Raw genomic sequence first — 27,092 nt, 5'->3', positions numbered from 1 at the left:
ACCTTGGTTCATAAGTGAGCAGGTTCTAGTGAGGGAGGGTGTAACATTCTTGGACATTTGGATGGGTGTCCACAACATTGGTCACAACCTTGGTTCATAAGTGACTTAGTGCGATTGCACCAAGGATGCTTTGGGATTAGGGCAATTGAGTCCTATTTATAGGACTCAAGAAGCATTGTGCACATTCATTGTGTGATCACCACTCTTAGACTTTGGGCCCAAAGGCTGTCACATCCTTACATTGGGATAATGTGGGATGGTGGTATGGGATGCCAAGGGTACAACTTGTGTTGTGTCTTGTGTGGAGGTTGGATCCTGGGGGGTTTTTCATTGGTATTGCCACTAAATGACATTGTCCTAATGTATGAAGGCAATGGCCTTTGGGCCTAAAGTCCAAGTGTGGTTATCACACAATGAATATGCGCAATGGGACGTGTGCCCTATAATATGATTCAATTCTCCTAAACCCAAGTGGCCCTAGTGCATTCACCCTAAGTTAGGTATGATCCAAGACTTTGATCAATGCTATGGGTGCCCATCTGAATGTCGAAGGATGTAATAGAGGGAAAAAGAAATAGAAAGTATGAAAGAAAATGAGAGCAAAGATAAGAAAGAGGACGAAGGATCTTCCAAGAGGTGCCCTTATTGTAGAAAGGATACTCATACGGAGGATCACTGTTGGAAGAAACATCACCACCTATGTCCTTCTAAGTAGGCTAAGGTATTTGACACGCATGTGAAGGACTCTACCTTTATGCTACTAGCTCCAAAGTCCGTGTTTGTCACTTTTCTTGGATCAAAGGGGGAGTTAGCTTTGAATCTTTACAGCCGAAGCCTTGGTGTATAGTGGTGCCACTAACCATTATCAAGAGTGGCTACAAGATGTTTAGGACCCGGGGGGGGGGGGGGGGGGGGCGGTCTGTCACCATTGGTGACACATCTTCAATGCTAGTTCATGGTGTGGACACCATACCTCTATTATTAAGACCCTTAGGTTCAGAGATCAGTTCCAAAGGTCCTTTATGTTCCAATTTAGGGTTTAGTTTTTTGTTCTGTTTATGCGATTACACATTCAGGCACTAGGATCATCTTCATTAACCATTACATGTGGGTTGAGGATGAGGCTATCGGTGAGCCTTTTTGGACTAGTCTTTAGGAGGGTGTGATGCATAATGGTGCCCACCATGAGGTCTTCCATCAAAGTTGGGCCTTTTATGGCATGCATCTTATGGCCACTTGTAGTATGAGGCCTTGCGTCAACTTGGCTGTGTGCATCTAGTTGAGGGGTTACTACATATTGGGGTGTGCCCATTGACACTTTGTCTCAGTTGCTACAAGCCACAAAACATCAATAGCCTTTCTCACACAAGGCTTCTCGCTGAGCCACCACTCCTCTTAGGCCAAATCTGAGACTTTTCAGCACCTTTATGATTGGAGGAGCATGGTAGAGAGGCAGTCCACTTACAAATTTTAGACTTTGAGAGCAGCTTTGGGTGGGGTGTTTACCTCCTATTAGTACCGGAGGTTGTCCTTCTCATTACTTTCATGTGGAGTATGCTAATTTTGACACACCATCTAAGAATGATGTGGTAGAGTGAGGGAATAGGACAATGTTGGAGATGGCCCACTCCATGCTTGAGTATCATGAGCTGTCTCATACTTCTGTGGGTTGAGGCTCTGTCCATTGCTGTTCACATAAGCAACCATTCTTTGAACGCAGTTGTTTCTAGCATGATTCCCTATGATGCTTTTCATCTGAGAAATCCCTCCATTTCTATTTTCATGTTTTTGGTTGTAATGCTTATCTGCATGTTCCTAAGGAGAAGAAGGGGGAGTTGGGCGTCCCAGCTTCACATCTTCAGTGGCTACATCTATAGCACTCAAGGCTATTGTCTCTATGATCTTGTCTTTGGTAAGGTCACAATTGACCAGGATGTTATCTTTCTTGAGGTAGTGTCCATTGTACGGCTCTACTAGGTGGTCCTCCTCCTAGTTCTATTAGTAAGGAGGCCTAGCCTCTCACTATTCAGGAGCCACTCCTTTCCCTTAGGCTTCCCCTCCAGATAGCTGGCAGGATCCCTTGAGGTTTCACCTCCCTCTTCATTGAGGATCTTAGTTGCCACTTTTAGATTTTGTAGAGCAAGAGGGGGATGTTGAAGAGAGTGAGTGGGAGATGCAGATTCAGGTGTCTAGGAGGAGCCACAGACTTCACATCTGTCAGAATTTTAGGTCCCTTGATAGTTCCGGACTCTCATGCAGGAATTTGGGGTCCCTTCTTTCCAGAGATCAGTTGGGATGGACTTAGCAGATCACATAGGATGCAGCATCTGCAGGGACGGCAGCACTATGTTTTTTAACTTAGTGTAAACTATGCCTTGATGCAAGAGTTGTGGTGGCGGCGGCTTGCTTTGGGGTGTTCTTGTGTGGTTTTAGTTCCCATCCGGAGTTACTATAGGTTGCCCTCTTGGAGATTGTTTATGCTTTACATTGATATTCTTATTAAGTGAGTGCATGGTCTTATGATACTGGCTACACACCCCCTCTTTATCTCCCAACCTTTTTTGTGCATATCACATTTCCAAAAAGCCTTAATCCCATAAAGCACAACTGGAACAAACACTTTGCAGAAATTTGCACTTAGACAGCTTTCTTTTTTGTTGGTCCATGAAGAATTTCCCAAACCAAGAGAAGCAGTCTGCTAGAATTATAAAGGATGTTGCCTGCAATATGTAGAACCCATGGTTTTGTAGTTTTCTGTAAAGTCCTTTTGTCTGACTGACATCATATCAGGAAGGCTGAATAAGGAAGGCCAGATTTGAAGTGTAGAGCTGGACATTATTGTAAGATGATGGATTCTGTTAAGGGGCATGTCATATTACTTTAATAGTGACACAATGCTTGTTTTCTGGTATGGGGTGCACAGGAGGATGAGGAATTCACCGATGAGCCGGGAAAACAGTCTGTGTTGGCAAAAAGGGTGTGTGCTCACCTTGCAAATATTGCTGTTTAAACTAGTACTTTGGTCCTTGATATATGTGTCAAAAGGATAATTTAGTGGAAAGATGTGCCTGATAGGTGATCGCTTGTCTGGATGTGCGGTCAAATGATAGTGGAGATCTTGTTGTTACTAAAGGTGATCAATATGATGTCCGTGAACAGAATGAAGGACGGGAGGTAAATTGTACTTTGATTTTCATCATCTGCTGTAGTTATTTTGCATTTGAAACTTATTTGTTGTAGATCAATATCCTGAGGAAGTTTTGCTGTGCAAGCTATATGTGATTTCCACGGTTAAAGAATCCTTCTTTTGTGTTTTGTGGTGTGTTGCCCTGTACAACTGTGTTTATATGTTACAGAATGAATTTGCAATGTGTTAGGTTCGCAATCTTGGAAAACCAGTGGATCTTGCCAGCAGATATTACCTTGAGGGAGCAGATGAAGTGATTCTTTAAATCTCTACTTCTCCACAACAGTTGAATTGGCTGCTACAATTCCCAACAAAAATTGAGTTCTATGTTTCATGTCTGCACGATGAATTTGCAGGAGTTACCAGCCTTACATTGATTTAAAATGGCAGGTGACATTTTTGAATATAACTGGTTTTCGAGACTTTCCTCTGGGTGATATGCCCATGCTTGAGGTGAGAGCTTTTTTGTCATTTTGATGGTGGAAATCTCCGACCAAGTTGTCTCAGGTTTGAACTGAGTTTGTGAATTTTCTGGGCTTTGTGATTAGGTTCTCCGCCGAACTTCTGAAAAGGTTTTCGTTCCTTTGACAGTGGGTGGAGGGATTCGGGATTTTAAAGATAAAAATGGAAGGTAGTTTTAATGCAGGTTGCTGTTTGTTACAAGTAAAATTGTACGATGAGTAGATCAGGAAGTAGTAAAGATGCCTTTTGTTACCAGTTAACATGTATGGTGAAAATCTAAGGATCTTGCTTTCTGAGACGTGGGCAACTATACCTGGAAAATGGAACATAACTGTGAAGCTTATGCAACTGGTGGAAAATTTTCATGTTGTCACTTCCATTTCAATGAAAGAAGACATGAAGAAAACCTATGCAGTTTTAGACAGGAGAGAGATTGGGCAAAAAGTCTACAATGTTCATGGCGGCTTGCACTGGCACATAGCATAAAGATGGTGGCTGCAGATCAATGTATTTGGAAATTTTCTCAAAGCATTTCTGGTTTTAAGCTACATCAAGTATCATGCTGATAAAGTCATGTCATGCTAGCTCCAGGCTGAACTTATTATGCAGGCACCTAACTGTTAGTCTTAGTCTACTAGGGCACTCGCAGAAACATGTTATCCAAGAAAGAGGCTGAGATTGTAATAAGGCACCCAACAGCTTTCTCTTTCTGTTCATCTTGATTTGGTATCCTGATTTAGCGCAAAAAGTTCAACAAGTATTCCAACCATTTTGACATATTGTTTGTAGTAGAAGCATAGCCGTAGGAAATTCTAGTATTGTTAGCTCTATACACTTAAGTTTGCAATTGTGATCAGAAAATTGTGGAGCAATGCAAGCAAAGAGATGGCACTGATGTCAAAAGATGACGTATCAGCGAGACAGTAGGGTTTGCGGGGAGGAACACGGAGTGAACTCGGCAAACATGGAGAAGAAAAGAGAAGAGAGAAGAAACTCTGATGAATGGAATGATGAAGATCTGAATCATGGAGTGAATGTGATACAAGGGAACAAGGGTGCTAGAGCACAAGGAAGATGATGAAGACAGCCACGGACCATGAACCGCAATGTCCTCCTGAAGGGGTGTGAGGGTAGTGGAGAGGCTGGAGAGAAGAGGTGACAGGCTGAATGAATCGGCTATGAGGAATGAATGAGAGAGTAGCCTATAAATAGGCACAATCAGTTTAGGATGGCGCCCCTTTTTGGGGTTGCAAACCCTAAATGCAAAACGCAGAAATGCAAAAAAACGCAAATTGTGGGTGAAGGGTTTCTCAACATCTCCTCTCAGGCCCAAAAAGGGGATGAAGAGAAGAGTGAGGTGGAGATGGAATGCTACATGTTGAAGAATGCTCATGTAGCAGGTGCAACTTAGATAGTGTCCCTCGTGGGGAAATTGTTCACTTGCCTAAGCGCCTTAGTACAAAGATGATAAAAACATGCAATGCATAAGAGGAATGTCGGACTTTGTGTGGTGCTGAGAACCATAAGGATATGCCCGTACTCGATCTTGGGAGTTGGCTCCATGTTGATCAAGTGACCAAGGTAAGAAGAAGAGGAGGAAGAAGATGTAGAGGATCCCTAAGATCCAAGATTTCCACCTGAAAGGTAACTTGCAGTAATGAATAGTAGACAGAGTGAATTGGAGAACCTGAAACTCAACCTTGGGAGAGAAGCCACTAGCTCCTTGCATCCATGCAAGAAGGAATATGCCCGTACTCGATCTTGGGAGTTGGCTCCATGTTGATCAAGTGACCAAGGTAAGAAGAAGAGGAGGAAGAAGATGTAGAGGATCCCTAAGATCCAAGATTTCCACCTAAAAGGTAACTTGCAGTAATGAACAGTAGACAGAGTGAATTGGAGAACCTGAAACTCAACCTTGGGAGAGAAGCCACTAGCTCCTTGCATCCATGCAAGAGTGAGGTGGAGATGGAATGCTACATGTTGAAGAATGCTCATGTAGCAGGTGCAACTTAGATAGTGTCCCTCGTGGGGAAATTGTTCACTTGCCCAAGCGCCCTAGTCAAAGATGATAAAAACATGCAATGCATAAGAGGAATGTTGGACTTTGTGTGGTGCTGAGAACCATAAGGATATGCCCGTACTCGATCTTGGGAGTTGGCTCCATGTTGATCAAGTGACCAAGGTAAGAAGAAGAGGAGGAAGAAGATGTAGAGGATCCCTAAGATCTAAGATTTCCACCTGAAAGGTAACTTGCAGTAATGAATAGTAGACAGAGTGAATTGGAGAACCTGAAACTCAACCTTGGGAGAGAAGCCACTAGCTCCTTGCATCCATGCAAGAAGGAATATGAAGGCCTTGTCACCAAGTCGTGGTTGAACCTCCAAGGTCCCAATCTAGGTAGATCCTCGAGATCTTGGGTATCAATAGGTGAGATGACTACTGAAAGGAAGTCACCCCATCCAAGGGTAGAAGAAGGTAAAAGGCCTCTACCTAGGTGTGTGAAGGACTGAGCGGTGGGTGGGGACCCCCTTTGAAATTGGAGGAATAGAGCCCCCTCTGAAGTCGCAGTAGATATAGGTGCCTTCTCGGAGGGCAAGGAAAGATCATCCCCCTCTGAATCCCCCTCTGAATCCCCCTCTGAGGTAGATAGGAAATCCAAAAACTCATGGATCATGGACTTTGAAATGTTTGAGGATGAAGGAAGTGCTGCTGGTCATGCCGAAGAAGGTATTTGGGGTGGTGAAGAATTCCTAGAGGTAGCCTCTCGACTTGAGTAGACGAGGGTGAAGGGTGGGGTTCGGATTGAGCAATGAGTGGCAACGGTTGCTACTTCTCAATGTAGCGGACCGGGAAGCAAAAGAAGAGGAAGGAGTCGAGCAGCCACTATCTCTCAAAGGAGTGAATTGACGAGGAGATGGTATCAAACAATCATTGTCTCTCGATGGAGTGGACTACAGGATTGTGGGCTGTGGTAGCCACTGTATCCGAAAAAGGGTGGGAGAAGACTACCGTTGGCATTGTGACGATCTCCAGGAGGTCGTAGCGCCAATCGATCCTCCATGTGCTCGAAAGGATTTAGTGCGTATCGGATGGGTCTTATTGCCTTGAGCATAGTACTTTGAAAGCTGATGCAGAATGATCTCTGTGGCCCAGAAAGGAGAGGTGGCACAAGTAGTGCCTGGTGGAAGACGCATATACTTTTGGAGGGGGGGGGGAGCAAAGGTCGAAGTCGGCAATCTTCGGTGGGATGACCGTTCGTGTTGCAGTACAAGCACCCAGTAGTCTGGTCATTTGTTGGTAAAGAAGCCATGGATACCAGTGTGTCTTGCTAAAGAAGGAAGAGGTGGAAGAGATCAGCCACAAACCACAAACCGCAATGTCTGCCTCATGGGGTGTGAGGGTAGTGTGAACACGCTCTGTGTCCGGGGTGTGGACAGCAAGCTGAAATACTTGAAATCTGCAAAAATGAGGTTTTCTAGAATGGAGAGTGATCAGCAATAGTCACTTTGCTCTAAGTAGTTGCAAATTGCAGGTGGAAGGTTGGAAACAGGCGCCAAATTGTAGATGACAGCAAGGGACAGTTGAGACTGCAATGTACTCCGCGAAAGGGGTGTGGGCAGCAAGATGAAAACACTTGAAACCTGCAAAAACGAGATTTTGATACAGCGGAAGAAGAAGAGAAGTGGATGCCGAACTTGCCACCGGTCTTTGCTGTCACTGGAGTGGAGGCTCTTTGTCATTGTTTGAGCAGATCCAGCTTTGATACCATGTCAAAAGATAACGTACTAGCAAGACAATAGGGTTTGTGGGGAGGAACACAGAGTGAACTCGGCAAACATGGAGGAGAGGAGAGAAGAGGAGAGAAGAAACTCTGATAAATGGAATGATGAAGATCTGAATCATGGAGTGAATGTGATACAAGGGAACAAGAGTGCCGTAGCATAAGGAAGATGATGAAGACAGCCACGGACCACGAACCACAATGTCCTCCTGAAGGGATGTGAGGGCAATAGAGAGGCTGGAGAGAAGAGGTGATGGACTAAATGAATCAGCCGTGAGGAATGAATGAGAGAGTGGTCTATAAATAGGCATAGTCAGTCTAGGATGGCGCCCCTTTTTGGGACTGCAAACCCTAAACGCAAAATACAGAAATGCAAAAAAACACAAACTGTGGATGAAGGGTTTCTCAACAACTGATAGATCTGCTGTAAACACAATGAACAGAAAAGAACAAAAGCAAGAAGACAAAAGTACTCAGTGAGCATAGACTTGGTAAATGGAATCTATATACCAAGGCTCAGGGGTAGTACAATGGTATGGGCTTAGGACAGCCAATAGAGTGCATCAGTTTCCCTTTCTCAAATGGAAGTAGTGTGCTCGTATTTGATGAATGAATGAGTATGGAGGAGGGGCTGCATATAAATGGGAAGAAATAAATGCAGTCAGCTAGCATTTAATGGGGCTGAAAATACCAGTCAACCACATTTAATGTGCCAGACTCTTAATTGAAATGCATTTTGATTGCACGTTCTTGCACCTAGGACAAACACTTTGGCACCCATGATATGTACCTTGCTAATATCCTCTCTCAGGTCATGGTGATCAATACAAGAAAATATGCAAGATAAAGGACTCATCATAGTACATACAACAAATGGCAATTAGAGAGAACCATGGATGGCCAAGCAATGGGTGATCAAGCCACCACCAAGGTGCCTCAGAAAGACATTGATATCGATGTTGATTGTATCAATTCTTGACCATAAGAGTAGAAATAGTTGAATCTCGATGCTTGAGCTTCGTGGAAAGCATATCATGACCATGGATTCACTTAGACCACCAAAGCGTCTAATCACCAGGGATGGGGGAATGGAGGAAAATAGGGAATGGGGGATGGGGACAAGGACCTAAAAATTATGTGTTCTACACATAATTGAATATACTCTTTAAAGAAACTAAACAAACACAATAGGTTTACTTGAAAACCTTCTAAAAATATCCCATAAAAGTTTAAAACAATACATGAGCCTTGAAAGTTGAAACATAAATGAATAATGAATACTCGAATTGAAGAGTAGAAATAGTAATTATCAATGCCAAATGGTGATTGAGAAACGTTGTACGACTTAAAGACTTAAAGTCTAACAGTAAACACTGAATAATGAGTACTCAGATTGAAGGCTACAAGAAACAATACAAATTGAGAAATGTAGTAAAAGTTATGACTGAGGAATCATAAATTCCATAAGACATAAAGACTAAAGTCCAATAGTAACCACTAAATAATGAGTCCTTGGACTGAAGACTACAAGAAACATTACAAATAGTACAAACCCTATGACACATGGTGTCCCATATACCACCCCCCCCAACCAAAAAAAACACACACACACACACATGGTAGCTATCTTGTTTTGAAGATCAACATTTCACCTCCGTTAGCCTACATACTTCTCCATAATCAGCTTGATTTGGTGCCCTCATTGATACTTCGGTCTGTGTGTAGGGACTGGTCAGTCCACATTTCAGCATTTCATTTTCACATTAGTGCAGATTTCTCCTTTTATTTTCTATAGAAGGGCCAGTAGATGTTGTGGGCACGGAAGTGTCCTTTGCTTTTCCCTTACGGCATCAGGCTTCCATCCATCCTTGTGTTTCTAGATCTGTAGAAGGAGCTGGTTGTTTGCCTTTGGATTGATTGGGCTGAATAATCTGTTGCTCTGCAAAAGGTGGGGACATGTTTCTGGTCCTTATCCATGGGCTGATCTACGAATATAGTCTTTCTGTTTGGACTTTCGGCCATGAAGTGATCTAGTTGACCACAACAGAAACAGTGGCTGACAAAAGTACCCCACTTGAGCTGAAACCAAAGAGGCCGCATACCATTGCAATGGATGTGCAACAAGTTGGTCTATTCCATAGCATACACAGTCGATTTCAGTTTGCTGCCTTTGGACATGGGAGCACCAACATGTGACCCACTGTAGCCATTGCATCCTTTAGAAGGGCTCAGTAAACGGTCAGACAACTCTCTACTTCCACCCATACTGGACATGCGTGCTTGACCAAACATTGGAAGTTTGCCATTGGACGCCATGAAACAACATGTACCAATTGTTTATCAATGAAAAGAGGCTGTTGATTGAGAAGAAAATCCCGTGCTGAAGTAGAAAGGAGCACAACCTCATAGAAACTATGCGGGCCAGCAAATATCTCCTTGACACAATCAGCCTGAAGAAGAGATGCTAGCCCCATTGACGGATTTGGGTGAGCATGGGAATCGGATCGGTGAAGAAGAGAATGACACCTTGCTCATGAAAAGCAAAAAAAGAGCAAAGAACCTCTCGAGTATCAACTGTGTATCCAAAATATTTTCCTCTATGCAAGTAGGAATTGCTTGATGATTGTGCTCAACATACTTCTTTGTGCATTCTTTGAGCTACTTTCAGCATGTGGCAGCCTGACAATAAAATGCAACAGATTCTTTGAGTGTTTGTGTAGATAAATAGATCACCGATTCTCTTGGTCTAATGATAGTGATGTAGACCATCAAATCTTAGTAGACTGACCCTCTTGTTGGTCAGATTATTGTGAGGACCGTCACAATTGCGAAGATTGTGAGGATTGATGTGAAGAAGACTGAAGGTCGGGGCCCCAGTCAAATAGAGATTGGCGCATTGACAAGTCTAGAAGATTGGAGCGGCCAAGGCCCCATACACACCCACCTTCTCTCTTTATTTCTACTCAAGGTCCTAGTGAAGTATCTCGTTTGGCCATTATGGCACCCTCCATGCAGATGCGTGTTCTTTCCACATTGCTTGAGAAGGACTATGTGCATGGTACAAACTATTCCCTTTTGTAACCAACCTTTTGTGTATCAATTGTTACTGAGACATATTGGCTCAAGGATTCAAATTAATTTCATGCTTATATACTTTGAAAGATGATTTGTATTATTTGAGTTTTTCAAATTATGATTAAATATTTATTTTTTAATTCAAGGGTGGCCAATGGCGAGAATGCCCTATAATTATACTTGGGTCGTCATTGACGAGATGTCTAAGAGAAGTTAAAAGTTTAATTGGGCGGTCAAATTGACTAGAAAACTCAGATAACTAAGACTTTCACACTTGGGTAGTCACATTCATTAGAAGCCCATATAATGAGTGGTTTTAGAAAGTGAAACTAGATACTCATAATCAAAGCAACAAACCATGAATCGGTGAATCTATATAATGAAGCTCTATAGAATCTAAATTTGGTGACTCCTAAAATTTAGGATGTTACTCTTTTTGGAGGTTGCGCGAATGGAAATTTTGTTTATCTCAAAGGCTCTAGAATTTTGAAAGGAACAATTTTGTCTTCAATGGCTATCTCAAATCCTTAACCATTTGAGAGTTTTTAAGAGTAGAAGTTTTTGAAGCTTCTTCCTTTGGAAAAAGTAACATGTGGCATCTAGAATAAGCCACATGTCATTTTGAAGAGACAAGTGTCCCTAATGTAAGTGCAGGGAAGAATGTGAGCATGACAATACTTTGAACTTAACCAACTTGATTAATTATCACAACAAAAATCAGTAGACAAAGGGGAGAGAGAGAAAGAAGAGATTTGGCATCATGTGGAGAGGGGAATTCCAACATCTTCCCTGTACAAGAATTTATTGAAACAAGCCATCGGCACCAAGTGCGTGAACTATATACAAAGGGCTGATTTGCTGCAATTCTGAATTTTTGTACACTCCTTAAACTAGCTGATTTTCTTCTTTAGTGCTTGGGCTAGACCAAGCTAAGTAGAGAAAGTTCATTGGAAATCAGGAGAGAGACCTCCAATATATAGGTGTAGGCCTTGGTGCTTAAAAGTGGAAATTAGAGGCTACAAAAAATGACAAGTGTAGGCACACTTGTCTCTTCAGAATAATACGTCTTATTCCCTAATGTTATTTGTTGATGATTCTCCTTCCATGAAGGATTATATGAACAAAATTGAGGAATTACAAGATGAGCTTGCACCCCTTGGAAGTGGGTAGGAAGATAATATCCGAAGATATAGCCATGACTCTCATCACTCATCTCCCATCTTCTAAGTATGACATTTTCTACACCAGTGCACTTACCTTTGGAGTTTGGGATACTATTCTTTGGGAGGAGCTGCCTATTTATAGGCCACTCTTTCATTCATTCCTCACGGCTGATTCATTCAGTCCGTCATCTCTTCTCTCTAGCCTCTCCACTACCCTCACACCCCTTCAGGAGGACATTGTTGTTTATGGTTTGTGGCTGTCTTCATCATCTTCCTTGTGCTACGGCACCCTTGTTCCCTTGTATCACATTCACTCCATGATTCGGAACTTCATCATTCCATTCATTAGAGTTTTTTCTCTCTTCTCTTCTCTTCTTCATGTTTGTCGAGTTCACTCCGTGTTTCTCCCCGCAAATCCTACTGTCTTGTTGATACGTCATCTTTTGACATGGTATCAGAGCTAGATCTGCTCAAACAGTGGCAAAGATCCTCTACTCCAGTGAAGGCAAAGACCGGTGGCGGGTTCAGCATTCACTTCTCTTCTTCTTCCGTTGCATCAAAATCTCGTTTTTGCAGGTTTCAGCTCTTTCGCGGAGGACATCGCAGTCTCAGTTGTCCCTTGCTGTCATCTACAGTATGGCGTCTGTTTCCAGCCTTCCACCCATAGTTTGCAGCTATTTACAGCAGAACGATTGTTGCTGATCACTCTCCATTTAGAAACAATCTCGTTTTTGCAGATTTCAGGTATTTCAGCTTGCTACCCACACCCTAAACGCGGAGGACATCACGGTCCAAGCTGGCCATTGCTGTCTAGAACAGTTTGGCGCTTGTTTCCAGCTTATCACACACTATTTGGAGCTGATTTCAGCATATTGACTGCTGCTGCTGTTTTTTCCTGCATTTTTAGACTTTTTCTCTCCTACAGTCTACGTTTTTAGTCTTTCTCTCTCTTGCTGCTTGCATTTTGCGTTTTTAGTCTTTCTCTCTCTTGTTGCTTACATTTTTAGTCTTTCTTTCTCTTACAAGCTGTGTTGCCTGCGTTTTTAGTCTTTTTCTCTTCTGTAGGTTGTCTTGCCTGCGTTTTTAGTATTTCTCTCTCCTCACCTGCGTTTTTCTACTGGTTGCAAACTTCTTACTGCTGGTTGTATCCTCCTCCCACTAACAGCTCACTTTCAGCCCTTCCACTATCCTCCCACCCCTTGAGGCGAACATTGCGGTTCATGCTTCACACTGCCTTCACACCCCTTGAGGCGGACATTGTGGTTCGTGGTTCATGGTGGTTGACCTCTTCCTTCTTGAGCAAGGCACACTGGTATCCATGGCTTCTTTACCAATAGATATCTAGACTACTGGGTGCTCCTACTGTGGCATCATTGGACACACTACCGATGCTTGCCAACTTCGACCTTTGCTCCCCACCCCCCCGGAGTATATGTGTCTTCCACCAGGCACTCCTTGTGCCACCTCTCCTTTCTTGGCCACAAAGATTCTTCTACATTAGCTATCAGAGTACTATGCTCAAGGCAAAAAGACGCATCCGATGTGCACTAAGTCCTTTCGAGCACATGGAGGATCGATTGGCGCTACGACCTTCTGGAGATCGTCACAATGCCAGCAACAGTCTTCTCCCACTTATTTTCAGGTATAGTGGCTTTTACGACCTACGGATCTGCAGTCCGCTCCTTCGAGAGACAAGGATTGTTTGATACTGTCTCCTCGTCAGTCTGCTTCTTCGAGAGACAATGGCTGCTCGACTCCTTCCTCTTCTTCGGCTACCCAGTCTGCTCCACTGAGAGATAGCAACTGTTGCCCACCTCTTGCTCATTCTGAGCCCCACCCTTTCCCACCCTCGACTGCTCAGGTTCAAGAGGCCAACTCTTGCTCATTCTGAGGCCCACCCTTCCCCACCCTTGACTGCTCAAGTTCAAGAGGCCACCTCTGGGAATTCTTTGGCACCCCAAATACCTTCTTCAGCACGACCAGCAGCACTTCCTTCATCATCAAACATTTCGGAGTCCGTGATCCATAAGTTTTTGGATTCTCTATCTACTTCAGAGGGGGATTAAGAAAGGGATGTTATTTCTTTGCCCTCAGAGGGAGCATCTACTTTTTCTTCGACTTCAACAAGGGCCCCTCCACCTCCCACCTCAGAGGGGGAACCTACTTCACATGAAGTTCTTCACCCATCCTCTACTTTCTTGGGGTGGCTGTCTTCAACTAGTCATCTCTTATACCAATACCCAGGATCTTCAAGTACCACCTAGATTGGGACCTCGGAGGTTCAGCCGCGACTTAGTGATGAGGCCTTCGCATTCCTTCCAGCATGGATGCACGGAGCTAGTGGCTTCTCTTCCGAGGTTTTGTTTCGGGTTTCCCAGTTCACTCTGTCTATTGTTCTTTACTGCAGGTTCCCTTTCCGGTGGAAATCTTGGATCTTAGGGATTCTCTACATCTTCCTCCTCCTCTGCATTGCATGTTTTCATCATCTTTGTACTAGGGCGCTTGGGCAAGTGAACAATTTCCCCATGAGGGACACTGTCCAAGTGGCACCTGTTGCATGAGCATTCTTCAACATGTAGCATTGCACCTCCACCTCACTCTTCTCTTATTTCCCTTTTTGGGCCTGAGAGGGGGTGTTGAGAAACCCTTCATCCTTCACCCGTAGTTTGCATTTTTGCATTTCTGCATTTTGCATTTAGGGTTCTTCGACTTCAGCGGGGGCCCCTCCACCTCCCACCTTAGAGGGGGAACCTACTCCACATGAAGCTCTTCGGCCATCCTCTACTTTTTGGGGTGACTGTCTTCGACCAGTCATCTCTTCTAGTGATACTTAGGATCTTTAGGTACCACCTAGATCGGGACCTTGGAGGTTCAGATGCAACTTGGTGACGAGGCCTTCGTATTCCTTCCAGCATGGATGCACGGAGCTAGTGGCTTCGCTTCCAAGGTTGTGTTTCGGGTTCTCCAGTTCACTCTATCTACTATTCTTTATTGCAGGTTCCCTTTGCGGTGGAAATCTTGGATCTTCGGGATCTTCTACATCTTCTTCCTCCTCTTCTTGTTGCCTTGGTCACTTGGTCAGTATGGAGCCACCTCTCGAGATTGAGTACGGGCATATCCTTATGGTTCTCGGCACCACACAAAGTCCGACATTCCTCCTATGCATTGTATGTTTTTATCATCTTTGTACTAGGGCGCTTGGGCAACTGAATAATTTTCCCACGAGGAACACTGTCCAAGTGGCACTTGATGCATGAGCATTCTTCAGCATGTAGCATTGCATCTCCACCTCACTCTTCTCTTGTTACCCTTTTTGGCCCTGAGAGGGGGTGTTGAGAAACCCTTCACTCTTCACCCACAGTTTGCATTTTTGCGTTTTTGTGTTTTGCGTTTAGGATTTGCAGCCCCAAAAAGGGGCACCATCCTAGATTGACTGTGCCTATTTATAGGCTACTCTTTCATTCATTCCTCACGGTTGATTCATTCAGTCCATCATCTCTTCTCTCTAGCCTCTCCACTACCCTCATACCCCTTTAGGAGGACATTGTTGTTCGTGAGTTGTGGCTGTCTTCATCATCTTCCTTGTGCTACGGCACCCTTATTTCCTTATATCACATTCACTCCATGATTCGGACCTTCATCATTCCATTCATTAGAGTTTTTTCTCTCTTGTCTTCTCTTCTCCATGTTTGCCGAGTTTACTCCTTATTTCTCCCCACCAACCCTACTATCTCGCTGGTACGTAATCTTTTGACACAAGTGGCATCTGCTGCATGAGCATTTCACAGCATGTAGCATTCTCATTGTGTAGCACACCACTAGATGGATCCTAAGTTGTTTCCACCGGTGGTTTGTACACCACACTACCATTACTTCCTCCCCATTTCCTCATCATCTACATCCTCAAGTGGATGGGTAGCTTGAGTATTTTGGGATGGGTTGGACCTAACCATCCCTTCTCATTCTCCTGTCTTCTACTCAATCAACCGCAAACCATCTCTTACTTAAAAAAATAAAATCAAGTTCATCGTAGTTCCATCCGCCTTTGTAGGGCTTGGTAGGCCATTGGGCAACTGACAAGCATCCTTTGTCCGATGCCTTGTCCTCTCTAGGGTGACTACTTGGACTCGGTACGATAACTATCACCTTTGTAGTCTTGGTAGACCAGTGTGGGCAACTATTGTATACCCTTTGTTCAATGCTCTGGCTGCTTTGGGGTGGGATGCCTTGGGCAAAGTGGATTGACATTCTCTTCACCTGTTTTGGGCGTGAGAGGGGGTATTGAGCTAAGAAATGCATTCCATGCTGATTAGCCACTTGAACAGCCCCAAAACAAGCTTAATTTAATGAAAAACCCTAAAATGGGGAGTGGTTCGAGAGAGTTCAGTGAAATCCTAATTTGGGAGGGTCCATTCTCATCTATAAATAGACAAGGCTGCCCCATTTAGTCTCATCTCTTTCGTGCAGGTTTCTCACCCTTGTGTGCAAATCTCAGCTCTCAATCTCCCACCACGTGGCGGTCTAGTGTTCGCAATTGGTGCCATCACCTCGTTTGCTCTTTTATTGCAGTGTTTTATTGCGGCATTCTACTGCGGGTTTGATGGTGGTATTTTACTGTGGCATTCTATTGCCGCGTTTTACTTTGGCGTTCTACTGCAGTGTTTTATTGGCGCGTTTTACTACAACGTTCTATTGCGACATTTTACTACAACATTCTATTGCTACATCTTGCTGCTTCGTCCACATCATCAAGCATCCTCCTCTGCAATCGCCTTAGTCTCCTCATACTTTGGTGATTAGTATTTGGTGTTTCTCTCACTGTATCACTCTGATTGGTGGTCATAGCACTTGGGATCCATCTCCGGTGGACGTCACTCTTCAACACACTGCTCTCCCCTTGGGTACACTATATACTCTTATATTCATTTACAACATTTATTCACTTCAAAGTTGTGTTTTTTCTATCCCTTATTCTTTTTGTGTTTGAGTTTTGCGTTTAGGGTTTGAGTTTTACTTTTTGTGTTTGTGTTTATCTGATTGTGCTTCAGTTGTGGTCGTACACTCTATACTTCCTCAATGTAAACCCTAGCAATGCCTCCACACTTTTCTTCACACTAGTTTTGTGGCTTTGATGATACATATGAGGAGCTTTGTCAGTAGTCCTCCAAATGGCGGTGAGATTATCATGTGGATCATGAAGAATAGAGATCATCTACCCCGTTTGTTCAGGAACCCTTCCCTCCCCATTCTCTCCATGTCTCATAGAAGGTTTGTTGTGTTGGTCTCCATATGCCATCCATGGCACCGTCTATATAGGTGCCCATACTCCCTTCGTTGCCCAAAGAAGATTGGCTTGATGGTTCAAACTACTCGCTTTGGTTGTGTAAGGTGGAGTGTATCCTTGATACCTTCGATCTTTGGGATTTTGTTACCCACCCTATTCCCTGTCTAGTGGAGGATCCCATTGTTGGATCATGGATGGATCGTGCAGCCTTCTGGGATGGACTCAACTTTAGAGCACGATCTTTCCTCTTTATGAGCTTATAGGATTTTGTCCTAGTGCACGTGCATAGGTTACAGAAAGCAGCGGAAATGTGGACAAAGCTTGCTTCTTTTTAGTATCAGAAGACATTTGCCCACCGGATTACTTTCGAGAAGAAATTACGAATGCTAACTGTTGACGATTCTTCTTCCGTGAGGGATCATATTAACAAGTTGGAGGATATGAGGGATGAGCTTATGTCCCTTGGTAGGATGATCTCTTCGGAGGATATGGCTTTTATTCTTTTGACTCAAATACCATTTTCTTGGTTCAATGTCTTCTACATTGAGGACCCGTGAGAAGCTTCTATAGGAGGAGCTTGCCCCACTTGGTTTGGAGCATGACGAGTGTGCCAGAGAGGCTGCCAGTCGATCCACCTCTACCAAAGCTTTTGTTGTAGCTTCAGGAGGAGAGAAGAAGAAGAAAGGGAAGTCCAAGGCTAAATGATATGAGAGTTTTTCAAGCTCCGACTCCGATTTGAAGAAGCCTAAATGCCCATACTGTAGGAAGGGGACACATCCAAAGGAGAAATGTTGCAAGAAATACCCTTACCTTTGTCCGAGAGCGAAGGATGGAGCTAAAACATCCAAGCCTTCTACCTCTACTCTAGCGGTTACCCATGAGTCCATGTTCCTTCCTGTTGTTTAGTTAGAGGAGCCTTCTTCAGTGGTTGCCTCGTCTTTAGAGAGGCTTTGGCTGGTTGATAGTGGAGCTTCTAGTCATATGACTCCACGAGGTGATTTGTTGCAAGATCTACACTCTTCTGAGGGTTTAGTCACTGTTGGTGACATTGTATTGGTGCCAATTTTTGGTGTTGGCACTTTGCCTTTGTTTCCCGACCCCGCTTCAAGCTCCCTTTTAGAGGCCCTTTATGTTTGGGACTTGGGCTCCACTCCTCTTAATTTATGGCCTTATTCAGTTTGATACCCGAGTGGTCTTTCCCAAATATGCCATTTGTATTGAGGATTCTTCTATAGGGATTGTTATCATGATAGATTGGCAAGAGAGTACACCCATTCCTGCTTGTGCATCACCTATGGCACAAGTTCTTTCCCATCCCCCATCCTCTCCTTTGGTGGTTCCCTCGTACCCCCCATCCCTTTTAGAGAGGGACAATCTCAGTGATGTGGATGTGGATTTCTGGCCCCTAGTGTTTCAGAGGGGGTTTCCCAGGATCATGAGGAGCTTCTTCATCAGCAGTCGATATCAATAGACTTCATTGAATTTGGCATTGTTTTTGCTATCCCAGGATCCGTTTCTTCCTTAGCCTTCCGCCACATCTAGGATCTGAGAGGGGGTATTAGCAATCATGTTTATCATGCCTTGTGATCTCTTGCTTGTGATCCCCTTCCAAATGCCACTTGTTATAGGTGCCTTGTTGGCTCTTTGATCATGCTCATTCATAGGAGATTGGACATCATGTATATGATGGCATTTTTGATTTCTTTCATGAAGACACCTTTACAGGCTTATTGGAAGGCTATTTTGTGCGTCTTCCGCTATTCATAGGATCCTACAAGATCATGTATGGAGAGAAAGGCACTCTAGTAGGTTGGACTTGTAAAATATGTGGGATCTAGAGTATGGCAGATGCGGAAGCTATGGAGGTTGAAAGAGGAAGAAGAAACTCATGAAGACATTGATCCTGATAAAGACAAATTGTTACACAAGTGAATTAGATTCCAAGCTTGAGACTTGGACTCATAGTCACAATCTTGTGTATTGACAGTGACAATATACTTTATTGAAAAGAAAAGAATACTATCATTGCCTTAGAAAAAGAGTGCAAGCACAATGCTTTATAGGAATTGAGTGGTGGTACTTTCTCCTACTGTGCATATGGGATTCTGGTCTTGAGCCCTCACTGCTCCTTACAAAGAGATCGAAGTAGGTGTGATTGCAAACATCTCAACACCCCTCCTCAATCACAACCAGAAGTACAAAGCGTATAGAGGCTTTAGTGAAAGCAACACCTGCAAAGTGTGGGCACACCATAAATATGGCAAAACGCCCGAGGCTGTTGCAGAAAAGGCTAAGTGTGGGTACCACAAACATGATGGTCATCCAGAGGCTGTAGCAGGGACCTCACAAAGTGTATAGAGGCTTTAGTACAAGGCCTATTTGGGGAGTTTATAAGTTTATGTTTGAAGCACTAGGGCTAGGAAATACAAAGCTAAAAAAGTCTATTTGAATAGGACTGATGAGATTTGTCCTTCTCTTGGTGGTCCTCTTCTTCTTATTCTTTCTTTGTTTATTTTTCTTCTTTTTCTTTGACTACAACTAGATAGGCCTTTGGGACATCTTTTTAGCGTGGCAGAACTTCTTGGTGTGTTCAATCCTGTTGCAGAAGTCACAGAAGAGCTGATTCCTCGTCTTTGTACGTGCTACCAACATATAATGTATGTTCATCTCTGGAGATGCTTGGTTCTTCCGTAGTTTTTAGCTTCTTTTTCTCCTCTAACAGTGATGCTTGGATATCAACAAGTTTAGGGTTTGGCATATTGATTAGAGTTGTTGATACATTATTATATTCAGGAGGTAAACTCTTAAGTAGAACACCGATGCAAACATCTTCTTCCATTTTAAAGTTGATTCCTACAAGTTGGGTTAGAAGTCCTTTCATGTCATTCAGATGTGTGGCAAGTGATGTGCTGGACTTCATTTCAAGCATGAAAAACTCAATCAAGAGACTATACTTTGATGATTTAGACTATGCACCAAACAAGGTGTCAAGTCTCTTCCATGTATCCTATAAAGTCTCACAGTTATTCATTTTAAAGTTGATTCTTGCAAGTTGGGTTAGAAGTCCTTCCATGTAATTCAGATGTGTGGCAAGTGATGTGCTAGACTTCATTTCAAGCCTGAAAAACTCAATCAAGAGACCATACTTTGATGATTTAGACTGTGCACCAAACAAGGTGTCAAGTCTCTTCCATGTATCTTGTGAAGTCTCATAGTTATCCATGTGGTGGATATAGTTGTTGTCTAGCTCCAGTTTGATAATGGCTTGAGCCTTATCACCGTTCTTTTGCCAAGTGACAGCAAGGTCCGCATCACGAGGTTTCTTTTCTTTTCCAGTGGTAATGGCCCAAAGGTCCTTCTTCATTAGGTTGAGTTTGATGCGGGTCTGCCAGGTGTGAAACCCAACTCCTTTGAAGCAAGCAGTTGGAGAGTCTTTGCCCATGTTAGATGGCTGGAGTAGCAGTAAAAAACTCTAGAATTCTCAGATTTTATCAATGGAAGAGTAAATTACAGTGTGTCAAGAGACACAAGTAATGACAATGTGAAAACACACTATGTAAAGACTATGTCCGGGTTTATGTCGCGAACTCAAATCTTCTAGTTCGGGGTCGTTGATCTTCCTTCAACGAAACCAGGTTCTTCTCCTCCTTGATTTGATGGTGGGACAATAGATCGGAGTGGCAGTGGGTTGTTCTAGGTGGCAGGAGAGAGAAAATGATGAGATTTTTGAGCTTGGTGAAGTTTGGCTATGGCTTCCTGGATTAGGGTTTTGATCCAACCCTGGTTTTTTGCTGATTGTGGGAGCTATACTTGATGATTTTGAAAACTTTTTATATGAGGATGAAGCTTACTTCATGGGCTATCATTGACCTATGATGATGACTGAAATCGCGCTGCGCAGAGATGGATCAAAGCATTCGATAAGCACAGGCGCAGGTTTTGACAGCATGACAAATCTTCAGCAATGCTGAAGCATAGAATGACCAACGTCGCAGCGTGATGTGCCACAGAGAAGCGCCTGATGTTGAGGAAGATTTCCCTAGAAGACATCATGATGAATGGTGGCCTGTAGTGTGAGATCCATAAGCTTCAAGATGCCTAGGTATTGCTTGGCTATGGAGGCCACAGAATAGAACCTTAGAAAATTGACAATGCTGAGTAGTGGATGGGGCAATGTCAAGTTTTGAGATGATACATAGAAGCATCAGTAGCGAGGGAACACTTCTCCAGAAGGAAGCTTGGCAAGATTTGGCCTGTGAAGTGAGATACAAGAGCTTCAAGCAGACAGGGTGCAGCTGGCTATGACTGCCATGGAAGCTTAAGTGAAGGTAGAGTTGAGAGTTGAAGTCATGAACTCAAGCTGAGCTGGGAAACGATAAAGAAGGACCAAGAGAGGCTGTGTCATGCTAGACTGGGCTCTGATACCATGTAAAATATGGGGGATCTAGAGCATGGCAGATGCGAAAGCTATGGAGGTTGAAAAAGGAAGAAACTCATGAAGACATTGATCCTGACAAAGACAAGTTGTTACACAAGTGAATTAGGTTCCAAGATTGAGACTTGGACTCATAAACACAATCTTGTGTATTGACAGTGACAAGACACTTTATTGGAAAGAAAAGAATACTATCATTGCCTTAGAAAAAGAGTGCAAGTACAATGCTTTATAGGAATTGAGTGGTGGTACTTTCTCCTACTGTGCATATGGGATTTTGGTCTTGAGCCCTCATTGCTCCTTACAAAGAGACTGAAGTAGGTGTGATTGCAAACATCTCAACAAGACTGACTTAGATTGGGGTGGAGATGTCGACATTCAACGCTCCACTATAGGCTTTGCTTTCTCCCTTGGATTGGAAGCTCTCTCATCAAGTAGCAAGTAGTAGTTTACTACAACCTTATTTTCTACTGAGGTTGAGTATTGTGCCCTTTGCCCTACTACACAGAGACAGGATCTACAAAGCTACTTGTGGATAACTAGAGTGCCTTGGCTTTGGTGAAGAACCCAGTGTTACATGCCTGCACAAAAATCATCAAGGTCTAGTACCATTATGTTTAGGAGTGGATCATGGATTTGGAGCTAGTAGTGGTCTACTACCCCATGGAGGACAATGTAGTAGATCTCTTCTCGAATCCTTTGTCTTAGGCTTCTATGCTTCATCACATGAGGATGTTGGGTCTTTCCCAAGATCTGAAAGTGTGTTAGCATGTATTTTTCTTGTTGCTCATCTCTTCTTGTGAGCTCCATCAGAGTCTGATAGAGACAGAGGAATGCTGAGTGTTTCCAGCCCTTGCATTAGTGTGCATTTCAATTTTTAGTTAATTTTAGTGTGTTCACACACTAGCTCGCAGTGATCTATCTTAGTACACTTCAGTTTTAGACTGCTTGGAGGCTTTCACACTTGATTTCCCTATTTAGGGCTTATGATCAGCTTTTTGATGAGGCGGTTGCATTCCTTGCACTTACTAGGTGTAATGGGCCACATTTAGGGCACTATTTTGCAACAATCAGCCAATTTGGGGGTTGCTCTTCTTTTAAAGGGTGGTATTGTTAACTTGCCTTTTTTAGGGTTGCCTCTCTACCATCTCCTAGTTGTGAGCTCTTGTCAGAGTCTAATAGAGACATGGGAGCTCGAGCATTTTAGCGTGTGTTTCTTCTATTTTTGGCACTTTTCCTATGTTAGTCAATCGGTATTCACCCCCTGCCAATGCTTGCCTACTTCTGGACTGCCTAGGATGCCATGTCATTATCTGTGGGATTTTTCTATGCAGTTGGATTGCATTTATTGCAGCCGGGAGCTATTTTACTGCAGGTTGGCCAGATTGAGAGGCTGTTTTGGGCAGTTGGCCAGATTTGGAGGCATTCAGCTATTTATAGCTGTCCACTCCTCACTTTGGCATTCATCTTTTGTCGGTTGCTTCTTCAACTCTGGCATTTGCCTCCGTCTCTGGTGCTGCTGCTTCTATCATCATTCTCAGCTTGCTATCTACTCCTTGCTTTGGCATTCATCTTTTGCAAGTTGCTCCTCCGACTCCGGTGGTGGTGCTGCTGCCATCATCATTCTCAGCCTGATCTGGTTCCCTCACTAACACCTCGGGCCACACTATCGTATTCAACATTCATTTTCAGTTAGTGCAGATTCCTTCCTCCTTCCTGCTGTCTCTTTCTCTCTCCGTGTTCGCGTCCTTCCATTGTGCACTCTCATAGGTATATGACCTGATTTAACTCAAATTACAGCAAGTAATAAAATTCACAAATCTGAAATTTGAAGTTTACCAATCAAACTTGGTTAGTTGACAACCGATTGGCCCCAAAAATTGGCACCTCTTGAGGTATTTCCTTAATTTCTATTGTAATTGGATGAAGCACACTTAGATTACTCCAATCTTCTTCATTTTTCAATGTCCTTCCTATCAAAAATGACCAGCAAGCCTTCAATCTGATTTGCCCCTTGATCCAATAGAGGGTTGGCCTCCAATCCGACCCTTAGTTGGTCAAAATGCTGAGGGCAGAGAAATTTCTGATTTTTGTCGCCAAAAAGTGGCAAATAGCAGATTCTCTTGATAGGACAGCCCCACATGCAGTCTTTTATAAGCTCCATGCCCAAAAATTGCAGTCACCTGCTACAACAGCAGGCGCCTAGCTGAAATTTCCTTTTGCAGGTGAGAGCTTGCAATGATAGGGGATCGTACAGTTGTTGCTTGCAGCTCTTGAGCTGCTTGCTGGCTGGAATAGCCTCCTGTCTATTGGCAGCTGCAGCAACAGCTTCTCCTCCTCTCTCTTCAATATATCTACAATGGTTGTTCTCTCTCCCCTTCAGTCTGTAACATGCCCAACTCAATTCTGAATAGGTTGTTTGTCCTTGCCCAAAAAATTAGTAGTGCCCATTCACGATTAAATTAGATAGGCCATTTTGACTCCCAAGTGCTTGTGAGTATTAATTAGCCCTTGGATGACATTAATTAATTAATTATAATTGATGCGTAGTTCGTAATGCCACCATTGGCATTAATGGGTAATAAAACAATAGGCCAAAAACTATCACCACGTGTACCACCTGTACTTGATCAATATAACTTGTTACAACTTTTGCGTTTGACACCCACTGACATCTCGGGGTCCAGGGTTTGTCATTGTGAGTTTTCACTTGACTAACTTACACTCCACATTTAGTCAATGTTTTGGAGCCCCCCTCACTTGGAAGCTATCTTGTTTTGCAGATCAACACTCTACCCCCATCAGCCTGCATACCCCTTTGTCATCAGCTTGATTTGGTGCCCTCGTTGGTGCTTCAGGCTGCATGCATAGACTGATCAATCCACATTGTACTTAGCATTCCATTTTTAGATCAGTGTAGATCTCTCCTTCTATTTTCTGCTTTCATACCAGTCTCTCTCTTTCCTTCTCTTTCCATGTTCACATTCTTCCATTGTGCACTCTCACAAACACCACCACTAGTGCTAGAAAGTTAAAGGGGTCTGTGTGGCCTTAGCTGTTTGGCTTGAGTCAAAGTCTAAATTTGAAGTTGATGATGGCTTGTCAAAGGGGTCCTTACCCTTATTCTTCTTCTTCTCCTTCTACTTGTGCAGAGGGGTCCTTACTCTTATTCTTCTTCGTCTTCTCCTTCTCCTTGTGCAGTGTCACTAGTTTCTTGCAATCCTTTTGAAGGTGTCCCTTCTTATCTTAATGGTAGCAGCGACTTCTTTTTCTTCTTCTACTTGTCACCCCTCTCTGAAGCGGCAAAAGTGTCTTGTTTGCTGCCATACTGAGATGATGACTGCCCTTGTAAATGCAATGAACCCTTATGGTCAAGCAACACAGAGGTCATATGATCAAAACAGATACGTGCCAGTGATGTCTGAGCTCATAATAGGTGTTAGCATCACCATCAGAGAAGAAATGACTGAATCATATCAGTTGCTTGAACCTGATTGTTTGCAACGGACTATTGAAGGTCACAACTTGCATGGTTGATGGAGCCTCATGCCTCATGCATAAGTTGAAGCTTCTCCCACAGATGCAGAGAAGATAGAGTAAGGTAAAATGCAGGAGAGAGAGAGACACTTCGGATGAACAGCTGAATGTCAAGAGTTCAAACAGTTCAAGTACAATAGTCCAAAAAACACAAAGATAGGAATAGATGTGAACAGAGTGTAGTGTTAGAAGCACGACAGCTGCCATCTGTGGTCCTTTCTATGAATGTGTCTGGCTCAGGATGAAAACACAAACTGGCTGGAAATGCAGATTGAGGAAGATCAGATTTGTGCAAAAATTGAATTCAACTGCAAGACCAGCAAATGTCAGCAGCAGATGCAAAAACGTCAGCTGTCTAGTCAAGCACAAGATGTAACGTGGAATTTTTTTCTTGTTTGAAAATATTGATGTGGGGTGAATTACAAATTTCTTAGGGACATGCAGCTAGAGCAATTATTTGTGTTTCTGATTAGCTATCTTTCTGATCAAGATTTCTTACAAATTTCTTGTCTGACTAGCTGTCTTTCTGATCATGATTTCTTACATGTATCAGATATTATACAAGTCTTCAAGTAGCTGCTGAGTATTTTAGATCAGGAGCAGACAAGATCTCTATTGGAAGTGATGCAGTGTATGCTGCAGAGAAGTATTTAAAAACAGGGGTCAGTGGCTTAAGCTGTTACTGGCCTTGGGTTCAAATAAGAAAAGCCTGGTTTATAATATCATTCCTTGATTATTTATATCTTTGCTCGCCTGGTTCAAATAAGAAAAGATTGGTTTATAAAACCATTCCTTGACTATCTATATCTTTACTTGCTTTAGGTGAAGACTGGAGAAAGCAGTTTAGAGCAGATCTCTTATGTTTATGGAAATCAGGTAAGCTTTAACCATAATTGAAATATCATTTTAATTAGCATACCACTGAAGTTCAGGCTTTGAGATTCATTCAAATTTCTGATTGGGTTTGTAAATGTTTGTTCTTCATAGTCTTGAACATATACCCATCAGCACTAACATCCACTAATTCAAATGAAAACATTCTTGAATGTAAACCTTTTGATCTTGTACTTTGAACGGAGAGGAGAAGCGAGTCTGTAGCATGAGTTTTCCTTGAAAAGTAGGGAGTTCAGTTGACCAAATTAAAAAATTTTGAAGTGTTTTTTAATATTTTACCCACAGGCATCCCCACAGATTGGGAATCTGCCTTGTCTTATAAAGCCATTTAATGAGTGTGGCTTGTTTACATGCATGTTAAAAGTTTCTGACATTTAAGAATAACTTATATTGATTCTGAAGTGATAATGTCAGGCTGTAGTGGTGAGCATTGACCCACGACGTGTTTATGTGAAGAGCCCTGAGAATGTACCTTATAAAACCATAAGAGCAAGAGAACCAGGTAAGATGAAAAATTTGCTGACTTGTCTTGTGAAGGATTTCTTATCTACTCTGCGAAGTGTATCATTGCAAAAGTGATGTTACTCTTCTGTAATATGTCTCATCTTAATGCTTTTTTCTGTACAGGACCTAATGGAGAGGAATTTGTTTGGTATCAATGCACTGTGAGTGATATGTGGCTTCAAATAGTATAGGCAAATTAAAAAATTAACAAGTTTGCTTACCTTTACTTCAGTTGGGATATCTACTTTACTTCTGTATCACAGAGCTTATTGCTTCTACTCTGCCACTTCAGGTAAGTGGGGGCCGTGAAGGTCGACCAATCGGTGCATATGAGCTTGCTAAAGCAGTTGAGGAGCTTGGAGCAGGAGAGATACTGCTGAATTGCATTGATTGTGATGGTATTTGCACCTTTTTTTGTTTTTGTGAGCATGTCTAGTTTTTCATGCTTGTGGGGCTTTTGAGACATGTTACTGCCTTCAAAAATGAGACAAAAAAAACCTTACAATGCTCATACATCTAATAGAGAAAGAAAAACTCTCAATATGTCAAAATTAGGAGTCTAGGCACTCTGGTTAGAGGGAGTAAGTGTGGTTTGGGGATTTTCTTGTCTCTCTTGTAGATAAGGGTAAGTTTATTGGCTGAGAAAGGGTATTGTGATGTCACAGGAATATGATTTTTAATCTGTAGTTGGTGGTTGCATTAGATTGGTATGAGGTTTGTGTCGAGTTGTTGGCTTGTGCACATGTGTCGTGTTTTTATTCTTGCAAGGA

General features: G+C 42.9%; 1 protein-coding gene across 3 annotated transcripts in view; it reads left to right on the top strand.

The window, feature by feature from the left end:
- Positions 1–27,092, top strand: part of AT-HF (HIS HF) — a 79,155-nt gene that overhangs the window by 33,712 nt on the left and 18,351 nt on the right. For all 3 annotated transcript variants that reach the window (XM_087687661.1, XM_087687663.1, XM_087687662.1), the window contains exons 8-17: positions 2,924–2,977; positions 3,076–3,174; positions 3,378–3,440; positions 3,578–3,640; positions 3,736–3,818; positions 25,478–25,586; positions 25,747–25,800; positions 26,233–26,320; positions 26,446–26,483; positions 26,615–26,720. In XM_087687661.1, coding sequence (XP_087543787.1) covers positions 2,924–2,977; positions 3,076–3,174; positions 3,378–3,440; positions 3,578–3,640; positions 3,736–3,818; positions 25,478–25,586; positions 25,747–25,800; positions 26,233–26,320; positions 26,446–26,483; positions 26,615–26,720 — 757 coding nt within the window. The remainder of the gene's footprint in view (positions 1–2,923; positions 2,978–3,075; positions 3,175–3,377; positions 3,441–3,577; positions 3,641–3,735; positions 3,819–25,477; positions 25,587–25,746; positions 25,801–26,232; positions 26,321–26,445; positions 26,484–26,614; positions 26,721–27,092) is intronic.

The sequence above is a fragment of the Lygodium microphyllum genome, chromosome 11 (assembly GCF_053477565.2).
Source record: "Lygodium microphyllum isolate KBCC chromosome 11, Lygodium_microphyllum_v1.1.10, whole genome shotgun sequence".
Classification (NCBI taxonomy): domain Eukaryota; kingdom Viridiplantae; phylum Streptophyta; class Polypodiopsida; order Schizaeales; family Lygodiaceae; genus Lygodium; species Lygodium microphyllum.
The sequence above is the reverse complement of the archived record's forward strand: the minus strand, read 5'-3'. Positions and strand labels throughout refer to the sequence as shown.